Raw genomic sequence first — 19,685 nt, forward strand, 5'->3', positions numbered from 1 at the left:
ATCCTGCACATCCCCTGGGCATACACACCTGGCACCTATGAGCCTGGCCCAGCAAAGGCAGAGTGGGTGGAAAGGGGAATCGAGAAAGCCCAACAGGTGAACAGCTCCCCTGAACACCTTGACATGCTGTTTCCTTTCCTGGGAAAATGGTAACAACTGGTCTTCTGAGGATGTGTGGGGCCACCAACCCTAGCCTGATGATAATCCTTTTACCAGTTTACAGGGCTGTGTTTCATCTTGGGAAAACATGCTCATCTACTTTATTAGTGTAATGAGTCCTTTCTGGCACGCCAATCACTAGATGCCTCAGGGTGGAGTCCAAGCAGGCCTATCCTCAACTCAGCTTTCTCTTTGGAGGAATAAAAACCCTTGGCCACACAGGAGGCACAAGTGTCATCATGCTCATTGCACAGACAGGGCAATGGAGTCCAGGAGGACTGAGGCCTTCCCAGAAGAACTTATATCAGTACAGAGGCAGGACACTGACAACCTTGGATGTGTTTGGGTCCAAGTTCCTGAGGAAGGGGCACTTGGAAGCTAAAAGCTAGCCTAGGAATAGGGCTCAGTTCTTGGTGTTAAGTTTGGAAACCAGTCAATGTTCCCCATCACCACTCCCGTCACTCTGCTCACTCACCATCTTTCTCCCCAGTATGTAATTCCCTTCGCCTTCCCTAGCTACCAGCTGGAGAGGGTAGCAACTGGTGCCAGACGTTTCTTGCATGCAGTAAGTCCTCAGTGAATTCATGCAGATGTTTGTTGACTGTGCACTCATGTGCAGTACATCCATGCAGAAACTGTGCTCTCTGGCTCAGGTGGCTGCTGGTTTTTGGTTGCTTTGCAAGCTTTAACTTTGCACCAGGCCATCCTGAGCTGAATGGTGCTCCTTACTCAGAGTTTCACTGAGAAATCTGCTGGCATTTTCTGGTTCTGTGTGGGTGTCCTCCTGTTGCCCCAGCCTGGAGGAGGCCCTAGGAAAGAGGGTTCTTGGAAGATTCGTTCCTTGCCTACAGGGCTGAGCATCTTCTGTGGCAGCCTTCACTCACCAGTGAGTACCCTCTCCTTCCAGTTCTTCCATTTGGAAAGTGGGTTCCCATGGTGATAGATGACCGATTGCCCATCAGTCAGGCTGGCCAGCTGGTCTTTGTCTCCTCCACCTACAAGAACTTACTCTGGGGAGCTCTTCTGGAAAAGGCCTATGCTAAGTAAGATAAACACTCAAAATCTTTCCCTTCCCATCCCCACTCTGTCTCTCTGTCTCATCAGTGTTAAGGGAGGGCATGAGGAGGTAGGCATATTTTATGAAGTGAGACACTGAAGCATGACCCAGTGAATGAAGAAGCGACATATCCACAGACTCTTATGTAGAGGTCCCCCCATCTGAACAAGCATTGCCTCCCCCAATGGATGGAGTCATTTAATGGGGATAGAAACCCTGTGTAAATATTTTCTCCTTTGTCCCTGGGATGAGAGAAAGGAGCAGCAGACACATGCCAGAGACTAACCAAGCAGGACGTTCTCTAGACCCATGGCACCTGCCCAGGCTGCAGAATAAATGTCCCCTCCCCGGCTCTCCCATGTTTGCTCCTTCCTTGGGTGGGCTCAGACACAGAGGAATACAGATGGTGTGCAGAGAGGGCGCTAACAGCAATTTGGGGTCCACCACATGCAGGGCACTCTATCAGCACAGCTGGTCTTCACTGTCTAATTTATCAACAACCAAGAACACGACTAGAGTAGGAAGCCCTGGTTTCAGCCCTGCCTCCACTAACGACCACCACGTCACCTCACACGAGGAGTTAGCAGCTCTGAGTCTGAGTCTGTCTTCTGTAAAGTGAGGGGGTGCGGGGGCAATTACTGCAGAATGGCACCCTGACTCAAAGCCTCGAATGGGACTGTGGGTGCTGAAAAGTTCTGAAAATTGTAGGGAAATGGTGAGGGTCTCTCCTACCCACCCCCATAAACCTTGCTCCAGCCAAACAGGTCCCCACGACTCCTGAATAGGCCATACACGCAGAGGACTGGCAGGAACTCTCTTGTCTCTGCAGAAGGAGAAGGTGCTGGAGAATGGGCCGGTAAACAGCCATACCTACACGCTCACAGGAATCAGGAAGGTGGGTGGAATTGGCCCCTCTGTTTGCTTTCAGCCTCTTCTCTCTCTACCAGGGTTTCTCACCAGGCCTTGCTTGTCTCGGTGAATGTTATTATCTGTGCCCGGTTGAGGGGGTAAATTCTCTGGTGGGTCTTCCAGAGCCTGCCAAAGTAGGTGGTGGGCTCCCCTTACCTCTGTATCTGTTTTCTGGAGTGAAGTGGTGGGTCCAGTCTCTGCCACCTCTAGGGCACCATTCCCAGCTCACCTGTGCAGCCTCAGCCGGTCGGCCATCTAGCCCAGCTATGTCTCACGACCCTTTCTGGAGCCCCACATCACCCTGAGCTGTTGCTGATGTCCTTTATGTCTGCCTCTTCCCTCCCAGATGTGTTTCATTCTCACATGCTCCTATTCAACAACCTCCCAGTTTCCTTCCATTGCTATACATCTTCTGAGCTCCAGTAGGCATTAAGAGAAAGTAAATCAGACAGGGACCTTGCCTACAATGCGCTTATAGTCAAATGTGGAGACAAACATATTTAAAGCAATAAGGAAGCAAAGTAGAAACTGAGAGAAGAAAGCATAGGTGAAAGGCTTTGGGTTCAGAGGTAAGAGAGAAGACATTCCTCTGCTTGGATTGGAGGGAAGTCAGAAAAGGCTTTATGGAGGAGGTAACATTGAGTTGGCCCCTGAAAGAAGGATAGGTTTGGGTGAGGGCAGAAGGACATTCCTGGTGGAGGGAACAGCATGTGAAAAGCATGGGGATAAGAAATAGGCAGGGTCAATCTTAAAGAACTTCTGATATTCTCTAGAGAGGCTGACTTCTCCAAAGTCTTCCAATTCCCTTTAACTCTGTTTCAAATGTCTTGAGTTCAACTCACCCTTGACTTCTTCCTCCTAGAGCTCCATCAATCATGTTTGTGTGTGTGCCAAGAACTTTTAATTTAACAAATTTATATTTTGTTAATATTTATATGTCTCTATTTATATTTTTAGTATTTATTTAACAAAATTTAGTTCTTAGTGCTGTATACTGTCCTAACTGCTGTACAAATGTTAACTCAATCTTCATAACAATCGTGTGAGCAGGTGTATGTGCCTTTGGGCTGCCATAACAAAACACAACAGCAGACATTTATTCTTTCACAGTTCTGAAGGACAGAAGTCTGAAATCAAGGTGTCATGAGGGCCTCTGCACACTTGCCATGTGGACATGTGTCTGAGGCTCTAGGGGAGAATCCTCCCTTGTGTCTTCCAGCTGTGGTGGTCCCAGCATCCTTCAGGTACAGAGCTCCAGTCTTTGTCTCCAGCTTCACATGGCCTTCTTCTCTGTCTTTTCCCTTTCTTTTCTCTTCTCTTCTCATTGGATTTAGGATCCATCCTAATCCAGGGTGATTTCATATCTAGATCCTTAACTTAATTACATCTGCAAAGACCCTTTTTTACAAATAGGATCACATTGACAGGTCCTGGATTGGCGTTTTATTTGCAGGGGGAGGGGGAGGGACACCATTCAACCCTTTACAGTACAGTGACTATCAGTTTTATTTTGCAGATTAAGAAACAGATACAGAGAGGTTAAGTAACTTTCCCTAGGTCTCACAACTGGTAAATAGCAGAGCCATTTTCTCCTCTACTAGCTCTCAGGACCTTTACTCTTCCATTTCAAGGTCTCCTCTGCAGGCATGAATCTCACTCAGTATCTGCAACATTTGTACTTGACACTCAGCCCAGCCACCTAAATTGCTTCTCATTCTGTGCAGGTGACCTGCAACCATGGACTTGAATATCTAGTCAAGCTGCAGAATCCCTGGGGCAAAGTAGAATGAAAAGGAGACTGGAGTGACAGGCACTTCTGAGACAGGCAGGGAGGGTGAGGAAGGGGTGGGTGGGTGAGGCCTGCAGAGGAGGTGGCCATCTGTACATAAATTCAAAGATTTTCTTTCTTTGGCCCTCGGATGGACCAGGAAAGCTTTCAGATTGTGAAGGTGAATCTCTCACATTTATAAGGTGTTTAATGATATATACATTGTTTTCTCATTCATTGTAATAATTAAGCCCATGTTTATTGAGAACTTGCCAGCGATGTGCTAAGCCCTTTGAATTTTTATCGTCTCATTTGAACATGTTATTATAAGGTAGGTAGTTTTATCCCCATTTTAATGATGAAGAAACTGATGCTTAAGTTAAGTGAATTCCTTGAGGTTGCACAGCATGACTCAACTAAGGTCTTTGGGGTCCAGTCCAGTGTTTTTCCCCTGCTCTGTGTATTCTTTGGCTTGTTGAGTCAGAAGTAGACAGATCCTAACTGGCTCCTACATTCTAGTTTACATTTAGTGACCCCTGGACACTTGGTCCTGGAGATGATCAGGGGGTAAGCCTAGCCTAGCCTTAGCCTGAACTTGAGAACTAAATGCATGGACTAGGCCTAGCCTAGCCTAGCCTAGCACTAAAGGCAACTGTAAAAGGATGCAGGCTTTACAGGCTACAGACTGGCTAAAGGGCAGGGGTGGAAAGGGAGACCAAGTGTTAAAGTCCTTCTTCCTCTTGCTATGGAGATCTATAATGTTTAACCCTGTATAATACTTCAGAGTACACAGATGTATCCACATATACATTATCACTTCATCACTTTTATAGATAAAAAAATGAAGGCTCTGAAAAATAAGTTGAATTTTACTCCTGATACAATGTGCTGCACTATATTTATTATATATTAATAAAGAGAACTGTCTTTATTAATTCTGGAATTAATAGAAATCCAAAATAAGGGGCTTGGAACATAATTAATGGGAACAGAGTCTATGTGGTAAAATGGCATCCAAATATACATATATATATATATATATAATATATGTATAAAATATATACATATATATAAATTTTAAAGTGTTACAAAAATATAGCATCATAATGGTGGTGGTGGTGGTTTGTTTCATAGAAGAACAAGTACTTGCATCAGTGATAGGTGATGGGTTAAATTCGTCTTGTTAGCTATGTGATCTTAGGCAAGTCTTCTTGACGTCTCTGAGCCAGAGGTGTGATGAGGATTAAATAAAATGATGGACTTTTATTTCACAGTGTCTAATCTGCTGTTAATCCCATCTGGCATCTTTTTCATTTTAGATATCTAATTTCCTAACTAGAGATTCCATTTGAGCATATCTTCCACTTCTCCCTCATTGCGTCCATAGTTCCCTTTACATGCTTGAGGATATGGAGTATATTTATAGTAGCCTTTTAAATGCCATTATCTGCTAGTTCCATCACCTCTTTAATTTATAAGTCTGTTTCTACTGACTGTTTTTATTCCTGGTCATGAATCATACTTTCTGCTTCTTATGTCTAGTAATTTCTTACTGGGTGGTGGACATTGTCAATTTAAGTTAATGACTGCTGAATTTCACTGTATTCCTTTAAAGAACATTGTTTTGTTTTGTTTTTTTTCTGGCAGGCGTTTAAGTTAGGGATTATTTTCATACTTTGAAGTTTTGTTTTAAAGCATTTTTAGGACAGACCTAGAGATGCCTTTATTTCAGGAATAATTTGGCCCCATTATTAAGGTATAGATCCTGTGGAATCTCTATTAAGGGCCCCATGTGTTCCGTAAGGTCTTTTAACTCTGGCTAGTGGGAATTAAAATAATTCCCAGTCCTCTGTCAGCTCTGGAATTGTTCTGGGTATAGTTTAATCTTGTGGGGTTTCACTTTATATATGCACAGATCTGGTTTTGGCCAAAGATGCAAGGGAACCCCTATGAAGTTCTCTGAATCTCCTTCTTATGTATCTCCCTCCTTCCAGGCACTCTCCCCAGAAAATTCTAGCTGTTTTGGCCTCTTGAACTCCGGACTCTGTCTCCTCCACCCAGGAAGATGGCCAGGTTTTTGTTGGGTTCCGCTTCCCTGTGTCACTGTCCAGGGAATTAGTTTTAGATAGTAGTCTGGGCAATGTTAGGATGCACTTCATTTATTTTCTTTCTCTTGGGACCACTCCTGTGCTGCCTGCTGTCTAATATCTGAAAACTGTTGTTTCTTATATTTTGACACATTTTGAGTTGTTTATGGTAGGGAAGTGATACAGGAAAACCTTGTTCCCTAACTGCCAAAAATTAAAGTCCAAATTCTGGGGCTTGGAACATAAGCAATACCAATGTAGGTTCAAATGCTAGCTCTGATGTTGAATGGCTTTGTAAGGTCAGGCAAGTGACTTCATCTCTTTTTTTTTAATATTATTAAAGTACCATTGATACACAATTTTATGATGGTTTCATATACACAACATAGTGGTTCAACATTCACCCATATTATCAAGTCTTCACCCCTTCCATTATGGTCAACTTAATCTCTTTTACCTCAGTTTCCTAATCTCTAAAATATCAATAAAAACCCCCACCTTGCAAAGTTGTTGTTAGCCTTTTATGAGGTAGTATATGTACATCAAGAGCCTAGTCCAAAGCTTGGTTCATAGTGAGTAATGAATTAATGTTACAAGTCGCTTTTATAATACAGGATGTGAGATGTCTTGTCTGCAAAGCAGCATAAAAATAAGAATAAATAATGACACTATAGACCATTTACTAAAAAAAATTCTCTCATGTCCTCTATTATCCTCCTTATTCCTCCTGAAAACATCTCTTTTCTGTTTCAGCTCAAGTGCCTGGAAGCTATTGAGCCCCAGTGAAAAGATAATGCTGCTGAGAAAAAATAATGATGGAGAGTTCTAGTATTTGATTCAGGGACTTGGGACAAATGCCCTGGCTTACATTTAGATATCTACCCACCAACTGGTTATTGGTTACCTCGTGTATGTTAGGCACCACTTATCCAGAGATCAGGAGGATCTCTTTAGGGGCTCCCAATCTGTCAGGGCACAGGTCCTGCAAACACACAGCCACGGTTTCTGAGATGAAAAGTGACCTCCGGCAGGAAGCTCAGCAGACGCTCAAGCAGAGTGTAGGGGTACCTGCCGCTCCTCTCTGACTTCCACTTCGTCTCTGTGTCACTCAGTGCACTCAGTCCCCAGGGCCTTCCTGTGCCCTCCAGAGAAAAATAGCACTGTTCCCACCCACCCCAAAGCCGCTTACCTCTTTTTATGAAAGGCCCCCAAGGTGCCCTAAGCTGGTGCTCATTCTAGGTGTCTAACACGAGCCCCATCTGTTCCCCTTTCCTTTTGCTGTTCACCCTATTAACTTCCACCCCTTTCCCACGGGCTGCTGTTCTCCCATTACTCATCCTTTCCAGACTGACACCACCTTTTGTCTTTTGATGTGGTCACTGAATTCAAGAACGCTGCAGATACTATTATTTCCACTTTACAGGTAAGTAAACTGAGCATCAGGCCATTCAGTTAGCATGCCTTGGTTCACAAAGTTAGTACAGGTAAAGGGTTTTTATCAATTAATGATTGAGAACTGACTTGTGCAATTTTTATTGAACTTTATATACAATTGACTAGTTGTGAAGGCCTCCATTCAGCTTTATCACCGCAATCAGCAAAGCAGGAGCATTTCCCTTAGACAGCTGTGGGAGGATGCTTTGAGCCACAGGCAGGGTTTCGCTGCAGCCTCTCCTCTCCAAGAGGAAATCCCACACTGACGTAACCAGCCTCCCTCCCGCGGTGCAAGGCCAGCTGAGCCCTGCACTAGGGCATGAAGGACGGGCCCTGCTCTGGTGGGCTGCTTCGTCCTGGTCTCCCCTTTGGTCCTGGTGCCTAAATGGCGTGCTGTTCCCCCTTCTGCACAGGATGACATTGCAGGACTTCAAAGCACATTTCATGCCTCTGGTCATCTGTAAACTGCCCCCAGGCTTGCTGAGTCAGGAGATGGGCCAGAAGTGGGCTACACCATGGAGGTGGGGAGGAGGCGAGGGACAGTGCCCCTGGTAGCTGAATGAAGGCGCCTGAAGTGAGCACCCGCACAGCAGCTGGGGCTCTTGGGTCTAAATGGCCACCTTTCTGGGAAGGGTGGGCATGTAGATGGTTGTGCAGCTCGCACCCAGCACAGGGGTGCAAGAGGTGGGGGTGAGGGTGCCTTGCGGCTGAGCTGGGGGCGCTGGCCCTGGGTTGCGTCTGAATCAGCACCAGGAGGCCACAGGCACACATGCATGGACAAAGGGCAGGTTAAGACTTTCCTTGGTTTTAGAATGAGGCCATTTATATGCTGAGGTGACCAGCCCTAAAGGCAGGATTGAAATAATAATTTTATTGTATGTGTCAGGCCCTCCTTCCCTAGAGCAGGTCATCAGTTACAGGAGACAAACATGTCTAAATTCTCAAAATGGAGAGGTTTGGTGACTGTCCCTTTCTCCGCGATGGAAGGAAAGACCTGTGGGGCATGACCTCAGTGGGCCAGGGCACCCTTAGCTCCAGCTTCCCCTCCTCCCACAGTATCCCTCCACCCCCCACTAAGCTGCTCTTAAGCTAAGGCTTGGTCACATTAAAGTCCAAATCCCCATTATGGACACATTCTTCTCATTTAGTTAATATAGTCACAGTAAACATTTATGGGGCACAAATCCTGTGCTGGGTAGAGGGGCTATGGCAGTGAAAATAACTCTCAGTCCGTGTGGCCCTAGAAGAATCTGGGAAGGAGGGATGGGGTGGGAGGGGGAATAGAGTTGAGGTTGAGACCCCAAGTCTGTCCAGATGGAAGTCCACGTAGGAATTCTGGGGCAGGTGCCCTGGGTCTGTGCTGTTCTCAGTGGTTTGGGGAGTGAGATGCTAGGGGAGCTGGGCACCCATCTTACTTGCTGTGTTCTGCTCCAGACACATTTTGGGAGAAACTGCAGTTCCTGCTACCCATCTGGAGGCCCCAGGAAGGCAGGAGGTCCCTGGTGCCCTGCAGTGTGCTGGTGTCCCTGCTCCAGAAGCCCAGGCACAGGCCCTGCAACCAGAAGCCTCCCTTGCCATCGGCTTCTACCTTCTTGGGGGTGGGGGGTAGGTGGGCCTCACCTGGGGTCTCCAACTGCTAGTTATCCTTTCTTTCTGTTTCCTGTCCTCTGCACCTTCCATCTCTACCCAAAGACCTGGGTGCAAATCTAGGCTCTGTCCCTTAGATCAAACCACTTCCTTGCACCTGGGCATCAGTTCTTTATCTGGGTAATGGAGACAATGGTATTTATGCAAAAGGTGCAATAAAAGAAGATCGTGTGGAGGGTGTTTGTCATTGTTCCTATCACAACAATCAGTGTTGATTTCCTTTTCCTTTCCCCAAACACCAAGGCAGCTGTCCTGTACCTTCTCCAGAGTTCCCTGTGGTGGATTAAAATGTCACTGACCAGGATAGCAAGTCTCAGGGGAGGGGAGGGCTCCCTGGGGAAGAGTCTTCTCCTCTGTGAGCCTCCATTAGCATTTGTGCTTCTCACAGAACTGGATTCACTGCCTAATGCAGTTTCTCTCTCTCTTTTTTTTTTTCGGATGAGCAAGGTGAGTCCCCACTTGACCAGCTGGCCTTCATTTGGAGTGATGTCATATGTGGCCAAGCCACCGTGAGGTTCAGTTGGCCTATATGTAAGAGCTATGAGAATGTGTTACAATATAACCAGCTACCCACGTGTGTGGCAGGAAAGGGCACCTGCTATTCTTTTTATCCAGAGACCTCAGGAAATCCTGCTGCATCTGAGGAAGGTCTCTGAGTCTGGTGGAGAACCGTTGAAGTTCAGAATTTATTAAGTCCCTAAATAAGTACTTAGGGCTAATATTGAAGACTGTCCTAGCATAAGAAGGATGATAAATCACAACCTTGCCTGACTTATGAAGCCCATAATAACATAGATCATAGCATATGGGGCATCAGGAGGCCATGTAGCCCACCTCCTTGGGGACAAGGGACAAAGCCTTGGGAAAAGAGACAGAAATACAGGTACTCTGTAGTCAACTATAGTGGCAACCTAGTGGGGTAAATCAAGAAGGTCTGAGGGGGGGCGGAGCCAACATGGCGGCGTGAGTAGGACAGTGGGAATCTCCTCCCAAAAACATATATACTTTTGAAAATACAACAAACACAACTAGCCCTAAAAGAGAGACCAGAAGACGCAGGACAGTGGCCAGACTGCAGCTACACCAGCGAGAACCCAGCGACTGGTGAAAGGGGTAAGATACAAGCCCCGGCCCAGCGGGACCCGAGCGCCCCTCCCCCCAGCTCCCGGCGGGAGAACAATAGGCAGAGCGGGAGGGAGACGGAGCCCAGGACTGCCGAACACCCAGCCCCAGCCATCCGGGCCAGAGCGCAGACACAGTACATGCCCAGGGGGCCCTGGATACTGGGGGAACAGGGAGTAAGACCTCTGAGCGGGTGCCGAAGCTGATGCCCCTGTGACAAAGAAAAGCGGGGGCTTTTTGAAAGTCTTAAAGGGACAGGGACTTAACAGCTTGACGGAAACAACCCAGGTCACAGTACAGCAGCTGGAAATTACAGGGAAAACCGGGTGCACTAACCCCCTGGGCAACAGCTCTGAGACCCCTCACGGAGGCAAACAGTCAAGCAGCCCCCCCATCCATCACCCCACCGGGCGCTGCGAAAGCAGAGAAGCAGCCTGAGACAAATTCCGCCCACAGAAAGGGAAATTTCTCCCTCCCGGCCAGGCAAGACACAAAGACCCAGTCTACACGCAATTACCCAACACAAGCCACTAGGGGTCGCAGTTGTCCCAGTAAAGAAAGGCCAGTAGCAAGTGAAAATTTTGGCCCTCCCAGCTGACAGTCAATAGCACCTGTCAACATGAAAAGGCAAAAAAATATGATCCAGACAAGACTAACCCAGACAGCTTCGGCATCTGCTACATCTTCCCCTGAGAAGGAATCTGGGGAGATAGATTTAGCCAGCCTTCCTGAAAAAGAATTCAAAACAAAAGTCATAACCATGCTGATGGACTTGCAGAGAAATATGCAAGAACTAAGGAAGGAGAATTCAGAAATAAAACAAGCTCTGGAAGGACTTCAAAACAGAATGGACGAGATGCAAGAGACCATTAATGGACTAGAAAACAGAGAACAGGAACGCAGAGAAGCTGATGCAGAGAGAGATAAAAGGATCTCCAGGAATGAAAGAATTTTAAGAGTGCTGAGTGATCAATCAAAAAGGAATAATATAAGAATCATAGGTATCCCAGAAGAAGTAGAGAGAGAAAAGGGGATAGAAAATGTCTTTGAAGAAATAATTGCTGAAAATTTCCCCAAACTAGGGGAAGAAATGGCCTCTCAGACCACAGAGGTACACAGAACTCCCATGACAAGGGATCCAAGGAGGGCAACACCAAGACACATAATAATTAAAATGGCAAAGATCAAAGATAAGGACAAAGTATTACAGGCAGCCAGAGAGAAAAAAAAGGTTACCTACAAAGGAAAACCCATCAGGCTATCATCAGACTTCTCAACAGAAACCCTACAGGGCAGAAGAGAATGGCACGATATACTTAATGTAATGAAACAGAAGGGCCTCGAACCAAGACTACTGTATCCAGCACGAATATCATTTAAATATGAAGGAGGGATAAAACAATTCCCAGACAAGCAAAAGTTGAGGGAATTTGCCTCCCACAAACCACCTCTACAGGGCATCCTACAGGGACTGCTCTAGATGGGAGCACTCCTAAAAAGAGCACACAACAAAACACCCAACATATGAAGAAGGGAGGAGGAGGAATAAGAAGGGAAAGAAATAAAGAATAATCAGACTGTGTTTATAATAGCTCAACAAGCGAGTTAAGTTAGACAGTAAGATAGTAAAGAAGCTCACCCTAAACCTTTGGTAATCACAAACTTAAAGCCTGCAATGGCAATAAATTCATACCTTTCAATAATCACCCTAAATGTAAATGGACTGAATGCACCAATCAAAAGACACAGAGTAATAGAATGGATAAAAAAGCAAGATCCATCCATATGCTGCTTACAAGAGACTCACCTCAAACCCAAAGACGCACACAGACTGAAAGTCAAGGGATGGAAAAAGATATTTCAAGCAAACAACAGAGAGAAGAAAGCAGGTGTTGCAATTCTGGTATCAGACAAAACAGACTTCAAAATAAAGAAAGTAACGAAAGACAAAGAAGGACATTACATAATGATAAAGGGCTCAGTCCATCAAGAGGATATAACCATTATAAATATATATGCACCCAATACAGGAGCACCAACATACCTGAAACAAATATTAATAGAACTAAAGGAGGAAATAGAATGCAATGCATTCATTCTAGGAGACTTCAACACACCACTCACTCCAAAGGACAGATACATCAGACAGAAAATAAGTAAGGACACAGAGGCACTGAACAACACACTAGAACAGATGGACCTAATAGACATCTACAGAACTCTACATCCAAAAGCAACAGGATACACATTCTTCTCAAGTGCACATGGAACATTCTCCAGAATAGACCACATACTAGGACACAAAAAGAGCCTCAGTAAATTCCAAAAGATTGAAATCCTACCAACCAACTTTTCAGACCACAAAGGCATTAAACTAGAAATAAACTGTTCAAAGAAAGCAAAAAGGCTCACAAACACATGGAGGCTAAACAACACGCTCCTAAATAATCAATGGATCAATGACCAAATCAAAATGGAGATCCAGCAATATATGGAAACAAATGACAACAACAACACTAAGCCCCAACTTCTGTGGGACACAGCAAAAGCAGTCTTAAGAGGAAAGTATATAGCAATCCAAGCATATTTAAAAAAGGAAGAGCAATCCCAAATGAACGGTCTAATGTCACAACTATCGAAATTGGAAAAAGAAGAACAAATGAGGCCTAAGGTCAGCAGAAGGAGGGACATAATAAAGATCAGAGAAGAAATAAATAAAATTGAGAAGAATAAAACAATAGCAAAAATCAATGAAACCAAGAGCTGGTTCTTCGAGAAAATAAACAAAATAGATAAGCCTCTAGCCAGACTTATTAAGAAGAAAAGAGAGTCAACACAAATCAACAGTATCAGAAATGAGAAAGGAAAAATCACGACGGACCCCGCAGAAATACAAAGAATTATTAGAGAGTACTATGAAAACCTATATGCTAACAAGCTGGGAAACCTAGGAGAAATGGACAACTTTCTAGAAAAAGACAACCTTCCAAGAATGACCCAAAAAGAAACAGAAAATCTAAACAGACCAATTACCAGCAACGAAATTGAAGCGGTAATCAAAAAACTACCAAAGAACAAAACCCCTGGGCCAGATGGATTTACCTCGGAATTTTATCAGACATACAGGGAAGATATAATACCCATTCTCCTTAAAGTTTTCCAAGAAATAGAAGAGGAGGGGATACTCCCAAACTCATTCTATGAAGCTAACATCACCCTAATACCAAAACCAGGCAAAGACACCACCATAAAAGAAAACTACAGACCAATATCCCTGATGAACGTAGATGCAAAAATACTCAACAAAATTTTAGCAAACCGAATTCAAAAATACATCAAAACCATCGTACACCATGACCAAGTGGGATTCATCCCAGGGATGCAAGGATGGCACAACATTCGAAAGTCCATCAACATCATCCACCACATCAACAAAAAGAAAGACAAAAACCACATGATCATCTCCATAGATGCTGAAAAAGCATTTGACAAAGTTCAACATCCATTCATGATAAAAACTCTCAGCAAAATGGGAATAGAGGGCAAGTACCTCAACATAATAAAGGCCATCTATGAAAAACCCACAGCCAACATTATATTGAATAGCGAGAAGCTGGAAGCATTTCCGCTGAGATCGGGAACTAGACAGGGATGCCCACTCTCCCCACTGTTATTTAACATAGTACCGGAGGTCCTAGCCACGGCAATCAGACAAAACAAAAAAATACAAGGAATCCAGATTGGCAAAGAAGAAGTCAAACTGTCACTATTTGCAGATGACATGATACTGTACATAAAAAACCCTAAAGACTCCACCCCAGAACTACTAGAACTGATATCGGAATACAGCAAAGTTGCAGGATACAAAATCAACACACAGAAATCTGTGGCTTTCCTATATACCAACAATGAACCAACAGAAAGAGAAATCAGGAAAACAACTCCATTCACAATTGCATCAAAAAAAATAAAATACCTAGGAATAAACCTAACCAAAGAAGTGAAAGACTTATATTCTGAAAACTACAAGTCACTCTTAAAAGAAATTAAAGGGGACACTAACAGATGGAAACGCATCCCATGCTCATGGCTAGGAAGAATTAATATCGTCAAAATGGCCATCCTGCCCAAAGCAATATACAGATTTGATGCAATCCCTATGAAACTACCAGCAACATTCTTCAATGAACTGGAACAAATAATTCAAAAATTCATATGGAACCACCAAAGACCCCGAATAGCCAAAGCAATGCTGAGAAAGAAGAATAAAGTAAGGGGGATCTCACTCCCCAACTTCAAGCTCTATTATAAAGCCATAGTAATCAAGACAATTTGGTACTGGCACAAGAACAGAGCCACAGACCAATGGAACAGACTAGACAATCCAGACATTAACCCAGACATATATGGTCAATTAATATTTGATAAAGGAGCCATGGACATACAATGGCGAAATGACAGTCTCTTCAACAGATGGTGCTGGCAAAACTGGACAGCTACATGTAGGAGAATGAAACTGGACCATTGTCTAACCCCATATACAAAAGTAAACTCAAAATGGATCAAAGACCTGAATGTAAGTCACGAAACCATTAAACTCTTGGAAGAAAACATAGGCACAAACCTCTTAGACATAAACATGAGTGACCTCTTCTTGAACATATCTCCCCGGGCAAGGAAAACAACAGCAAAAATGAACAAGTGGGACTATATTAAGCTGAAAAGCTTCTGTACAGCAAAAGACACCATCAATAGAACAAAAAGGAACCCTACAGTATGGGAGAATATCTTTGAAAATGACACATCCGATAAAGGCTTAACGTCCAGAATATATAAAGAGCTCGCACTCCTCAACAAACAAAAAACAAATAACCCAATTAAAAAATGGGCAAAGGAACTGAACAGACGGTTCTCCAAAAAAGAAATACAGATGGCCAACAGACACATGAAAAGATGCTCCACATCGCTAATTATCAGAGAAATGCAAATTAAAACTACAATGAGGTATCACCTCACACCAGTAAGGATGGCTGCCATCCAAAAGACAAACAACAACAAATGTTGGCGAGGCTGTGGAGAAAGGGGAACCCTCCTACACTGCTGGTGGGAATGTAAGTTAGTTCAACCATTGTGGAAAGCAGTATGGAGGTACATCAAAATGCTCAAAACAGACTTACCATTTGACCCAGGAATTCCACTCCTAGGAATTTACCCTAAGAATGCAGCAATCAAGTTTGAGAAAGACAGATGCACCCCTATGTTTATTGCAGCACTATTTACAATAGCCAAGAATTGGAAGCAACCTAAATGTCCATCAATAGATGAATGGATAAAGAACATGTGGTACATATACACAATGGAATACTACTCAGCTATAAGAAAAGGGCAAATCCAATCATTTGCAGCAACATGGATGGAGCTGGAGGGTATTATACTCAGTGAAATAAGCCAAGTGGAGAAAGAGAAATACCAAATGATTTCACTCATCTGTGGAGTATAAGAACAAAGGAAAAACTGAAGGAACAAAACAGCACCAGAATCACAGAACTCAAGAATGGACTAACAGGTACCAAAGGGAAAGGGACTGGGGAGGATGGGTGGGTAGGGAGGGATAAGGGGGGGCAGAAAAAGAGGGGTATTAAGATTAGCATCCATAGCGGGGTGGGAGAAAGGGGAGGGCTGTACAACACAGAGAAGACAAGTAGTGATTCTACAACAGTTTGCTACGCTGATGGACAGTGACTGTAAAGGAGTATATAGGGGGGACCTGGTATAGGGGAGAGCCTAGTAAACAAAGTATTTGTCATGTAAGTGTAGATTAATGATTAAAAAAAAAAAAAAGCAGTTCCTATGTGGTGACCTCTAATGAGTTCTACACAATGATATAAAGGGCATATAAAAGTGTAGGCAAAGGGTCTGTTTGTGTTTATACAGAGGATCAAAGCCTAATTGGGCTACCCCGAAAATGAACTAAGATACGATATGAAAAAGAACTTCCAACATCAGCACTCTCGGGAAGACTCATGACAGAAGATGATCAGCAAAAAAAAAAAAAAAAAACCCCAACAAAGATCCACGCACTGCTACAGCTGTAGATGCACTCATCCCACCAGTTCCTGGACTTGCCATGGGAATGAGGAAGGGATATCTAAGCTGGCCTGTGCATACAGTAAAACAAAAATTGGACTGGATCTATACTGTTGGAACTCAACCAAGAATTAGGAGAAGTGCAAATTGTAGCGCTCCAAAATCTTACAACTACAGACTATTTATCGTTAAAAGAACATACGGGATATGAACAGTCCCCAGGAATGGGTTGTTCTAGTTTATCTGAATTCTCTCAGACTGTTTAAGTTCAGTCGGATAATATCCACCATATCATAGATAAGTTTTCACAAATGCCTAAGGTGCCTAACTGGTTTTCTTGGTTTCACTGGAGATGGCTGGTAATTACAGGTATGCTTTGGTTAGGTAACTATATTCCTATTATGTTAATGTGTGTGCACAATTTAATTAGTAGTTTAAAACCTATCCATGCTGAAGTTACTCTACAAGAAGATATGTCAAAGAAATAATCAATCTTCCCAGGTTTTCTTCTGCCTGCTACTTCTATAGCTTTTCTTCTTCCTACCTAATCACAACCTTTAAATAGAACTCGTGCCACATGTCGAATTTACCGAGTATCATAATTCTTCCAAGTGGTAAAGACACCTCAAGACAAATGCTGGGCATAGAAGCCACAGGGCATAAATATGCAAAGAAGTAAAAAGCTAACCTTTTCAAACAATAAGGCTTCTCTCTCACTTACCAACTTTACATTTCCCTGTATGGCCCCGGAAGATGACTGGTTAGCCAGAGACGGGTAAGATTCCTCAAGGGAGGAACAACCTAAGACAGGCACAGTCGCAGGGGGCCATCTGGTGAGAAAATGGGGAGCAGCAGAGGTGAGGCTTAGAACCTCCCCCCTCATGTTCTGAGAGAAATCTTCTGCATACATGGATGTTTATTGCCCTTGTCTAGCTTGGATTAACACATAGTCTACAGGCACACACCTGATCATCTACATTTGCTCTCTTACAACACTAAACTCTGTTTTCTACCTTTATCTCGTATCTACCTACCACTTCAGCATTTTATTAAAAATAATAATAATAAAGAGAGAAATGTGGTATCCACATATAAATCAAGTTTAAAAATCAAATGAATAGTCATACTTGAACTGACTGTGTATAGTTCATAATGCATGAACAAAACCGAAAGCTTCTGTGATGACTGCCCTTGCACTGTTCACCATGTAACTTATTCACTATGTAAGAATTTGTACTCCATGTAAGAATTTGTTCGTTATGCATCAGAAGATTGGAGACTGACGAAAATTAGGCTTGGGGTGGATTAATGATTGTGCATTGAGTATTGACCCCCCTATACAGAAATTTATTGTGGTTAACAACTATTTGATCAATAAATATGAGAGATGCCCTCACAAAATATATATATATATATATATATATTTAAACACACTTCCAATTGTAAAATAAATAAGTAACCGGGATGTAATGTATAGCATAAGGAATATAGTCAAAATATTGTAACAACTTGGTATGGTGATACCTGGTACCTAGAATTATCATGTATATAAATGTTGAATCACTGTGTTGTACACCTGAAACTAATGTAATGCAATACTGTTGTCAACTACCCTTCAATTAAAAAAAAAAAATTGATAAGAGAAAAAAAAAAAATTGATAAGAGAAAAAAAAAAAAAAGAAGGTCTGAGGTAGCCCAGTCTCTGAAAGGTGGCAGCTATTATTTTGTTTCTCAAAGAAAAATGGAGTGAAAAAGTTTTCCTCAGACTGGACTGAATCAAATCAAGTAAAAGGATTTTTATAAAGGAACCACTTGGCTTTGGGTGTCTTGGATCAGTTTCGGGTTTTTTTCTCTCATGTGGGGACATTGAGTACTCCCAAAGTTACCTGTTAATCTAAAAAGAAAAAGTTATTCATATTGTGCCTATTTCTAAATAGAATTTGAGTCAGCCTACAATAAAATTGTAAACAGAACAAAATTATAAGCCATTAAAAAATTTTTTTTAGGTAATAGGTGACTTCTAAGGCATATGGGTTGTTCAGATAAAGGGGGGCTATTATCAACTAGCAGGCTCAGGCACCCCTACTGTGTGCAGGTGAGTCAATATACACACACCCCAGCCAAACTTATTATTTTGCTTATGATTGTTTTGACATGGCAGCCCTTCAGTGCTTAGAATCCAGTTCTCATTTTTTTCCATCATGTTTTGGCCATAGGTAGTTTGACTTGATCTCAGGCCACACGGTCATGTCAGACTCTTGAGTCTTAACATATTTAAGTAAGAGTAGTTAGAGGTGGGCAGGGGGAAGAAGGGGCATGCAGGGCACAGGGCTTGGCATGAGCAAAGCCATGGAGATGAGAAACCATTACAAGCAGTGTGCTGTGCCACACAGCCAGACCCCGGGGGAGGAAGAGGGTGGGGCATGAGAGTTGGGCAGGTCCACGTGGCACAGCAGCTAAGGAACTTGGAGGGTGAGTTCCCAGGGGAGGGAGAATATGAGCTTAACTTTCCCAAGATGATTTCCAAGAAGCAAGTCTGTCTCTTGTTTTCCCTGAGTGAAACTGACAGCCGTCCAGTGTTGTCTTCTCTAAGGTAGGTGTCAGGTGGGATGCCGCGTGGCTGGGACTGTTTACAAAGCCAGGGGGGTGGATCTCTCCCCTCACGTTCAGGGCTCAGTGGGGAGGTCTGCAGAGCTTGTGGGCTTGACTCTATGACATGCATGTTACATTATCTATTGTGCCCTAAGTGGCCCCAGGTGCTGCTATTTTTACAGTGACAAAACTGCCCTCTGGTCACATCCTTGTCATTGAGGGCCCAAAACACCAGGTGTATGAGTTACACCCTTTCTTTTTCTGCTCCTTTCTACCTCGTGTTCAAGCAAACTCATGGATGTTAGTGGCCTGGGAGCCCCAAGACATTAGTGTGTGCACGAGCATCCATTTCTCCAGGTGAACAACTGAGTCTATGTTTGTTCCTCTAGGAAACAGCAGACCAAAATGAAGGGTAGGATGAATTCTTCACCAAACTCTTGGAAAAGGCAGATGGACCAGGTGTGGTAGTGTGAGCAGTGGGCAGAGCAGGGGCCGAAGTGAGGCATGTCCTTCCACAAAGGTGTGTTTGCATCTGCCTGACCCTGTGTGCAGACTGATTTAAGGCTGCCTATTCCCCAAATTGCCACTTTCTTTTCAAGTCCTCAAGCTTCTAGACGAATGAGTGGAGCTGTGGTCCCCAGAGGATTCCTGTCAGATGTGTATCTGTTCTTGGAGGCTACACTGATTAGTCATAGGAGAAACAACTTTAATCTTTAATCCCCGAGAAAATGGGATAAAGCAGACCCAAGAATCAGCATGGGGAGTATGGCAATGGGAAGCCCTGGGGGCCTGGAGACAGGCCATCTGAGAGAAGGCCAGGAAG

General features: G+C 43.7%; 1 protein-coding gene across 1 annotated transcript in view; it reads left to right on the top strand.

The window, feature by feature from the left end:
* The window catches only part of CAPN14 (calpain 14), a 74,597-nt gene that overhangs the window by 21,066 nt on the left and 33,846 nt on the right, over nt 1–19,685 (top strand). The window contains 11 exon segments of the mRNA XM_057497550.1: nt 813–929; nt 1,067–1,202; nt 1,264–1,285; nt 2,046–2,111; nt 3,850–3,935; nt 6,734–6,808; nt 7,828–7,956; nt 8,808–8,980; nt 8,983–9,019; nt 9,505–9,508; nt 19,252–19,308. Of these exon segments, the coding sequence (XP_057353533.1) occupies nt 813–929; nt 1,067–1,202; nt 1,264–1,285; nt 2,046–2,111; nt 3,850–3,935; nt 6,734–6,808; nt 7,828–7,956; nt 8,808–8,980; nt 8,983–9,019; nt 9,505–9,508; nt 19,252–19,308 (902 nt within the window).

Source organism: Manis pentadactyla, chromosome 2 (assembly GCF_030020395.1).
Source record: "Manis pentadactyla isolate mManPen7 chromosome 2, mManPen7.hap1, whole genome shotgun sequence".
Taxonomy (NCBI): domain Eukaryota; kingdom Metazoa; phylum Chordata; class Mammalia; order Pholidota; family Manidae; genus Manis; species Manis pentadactyla.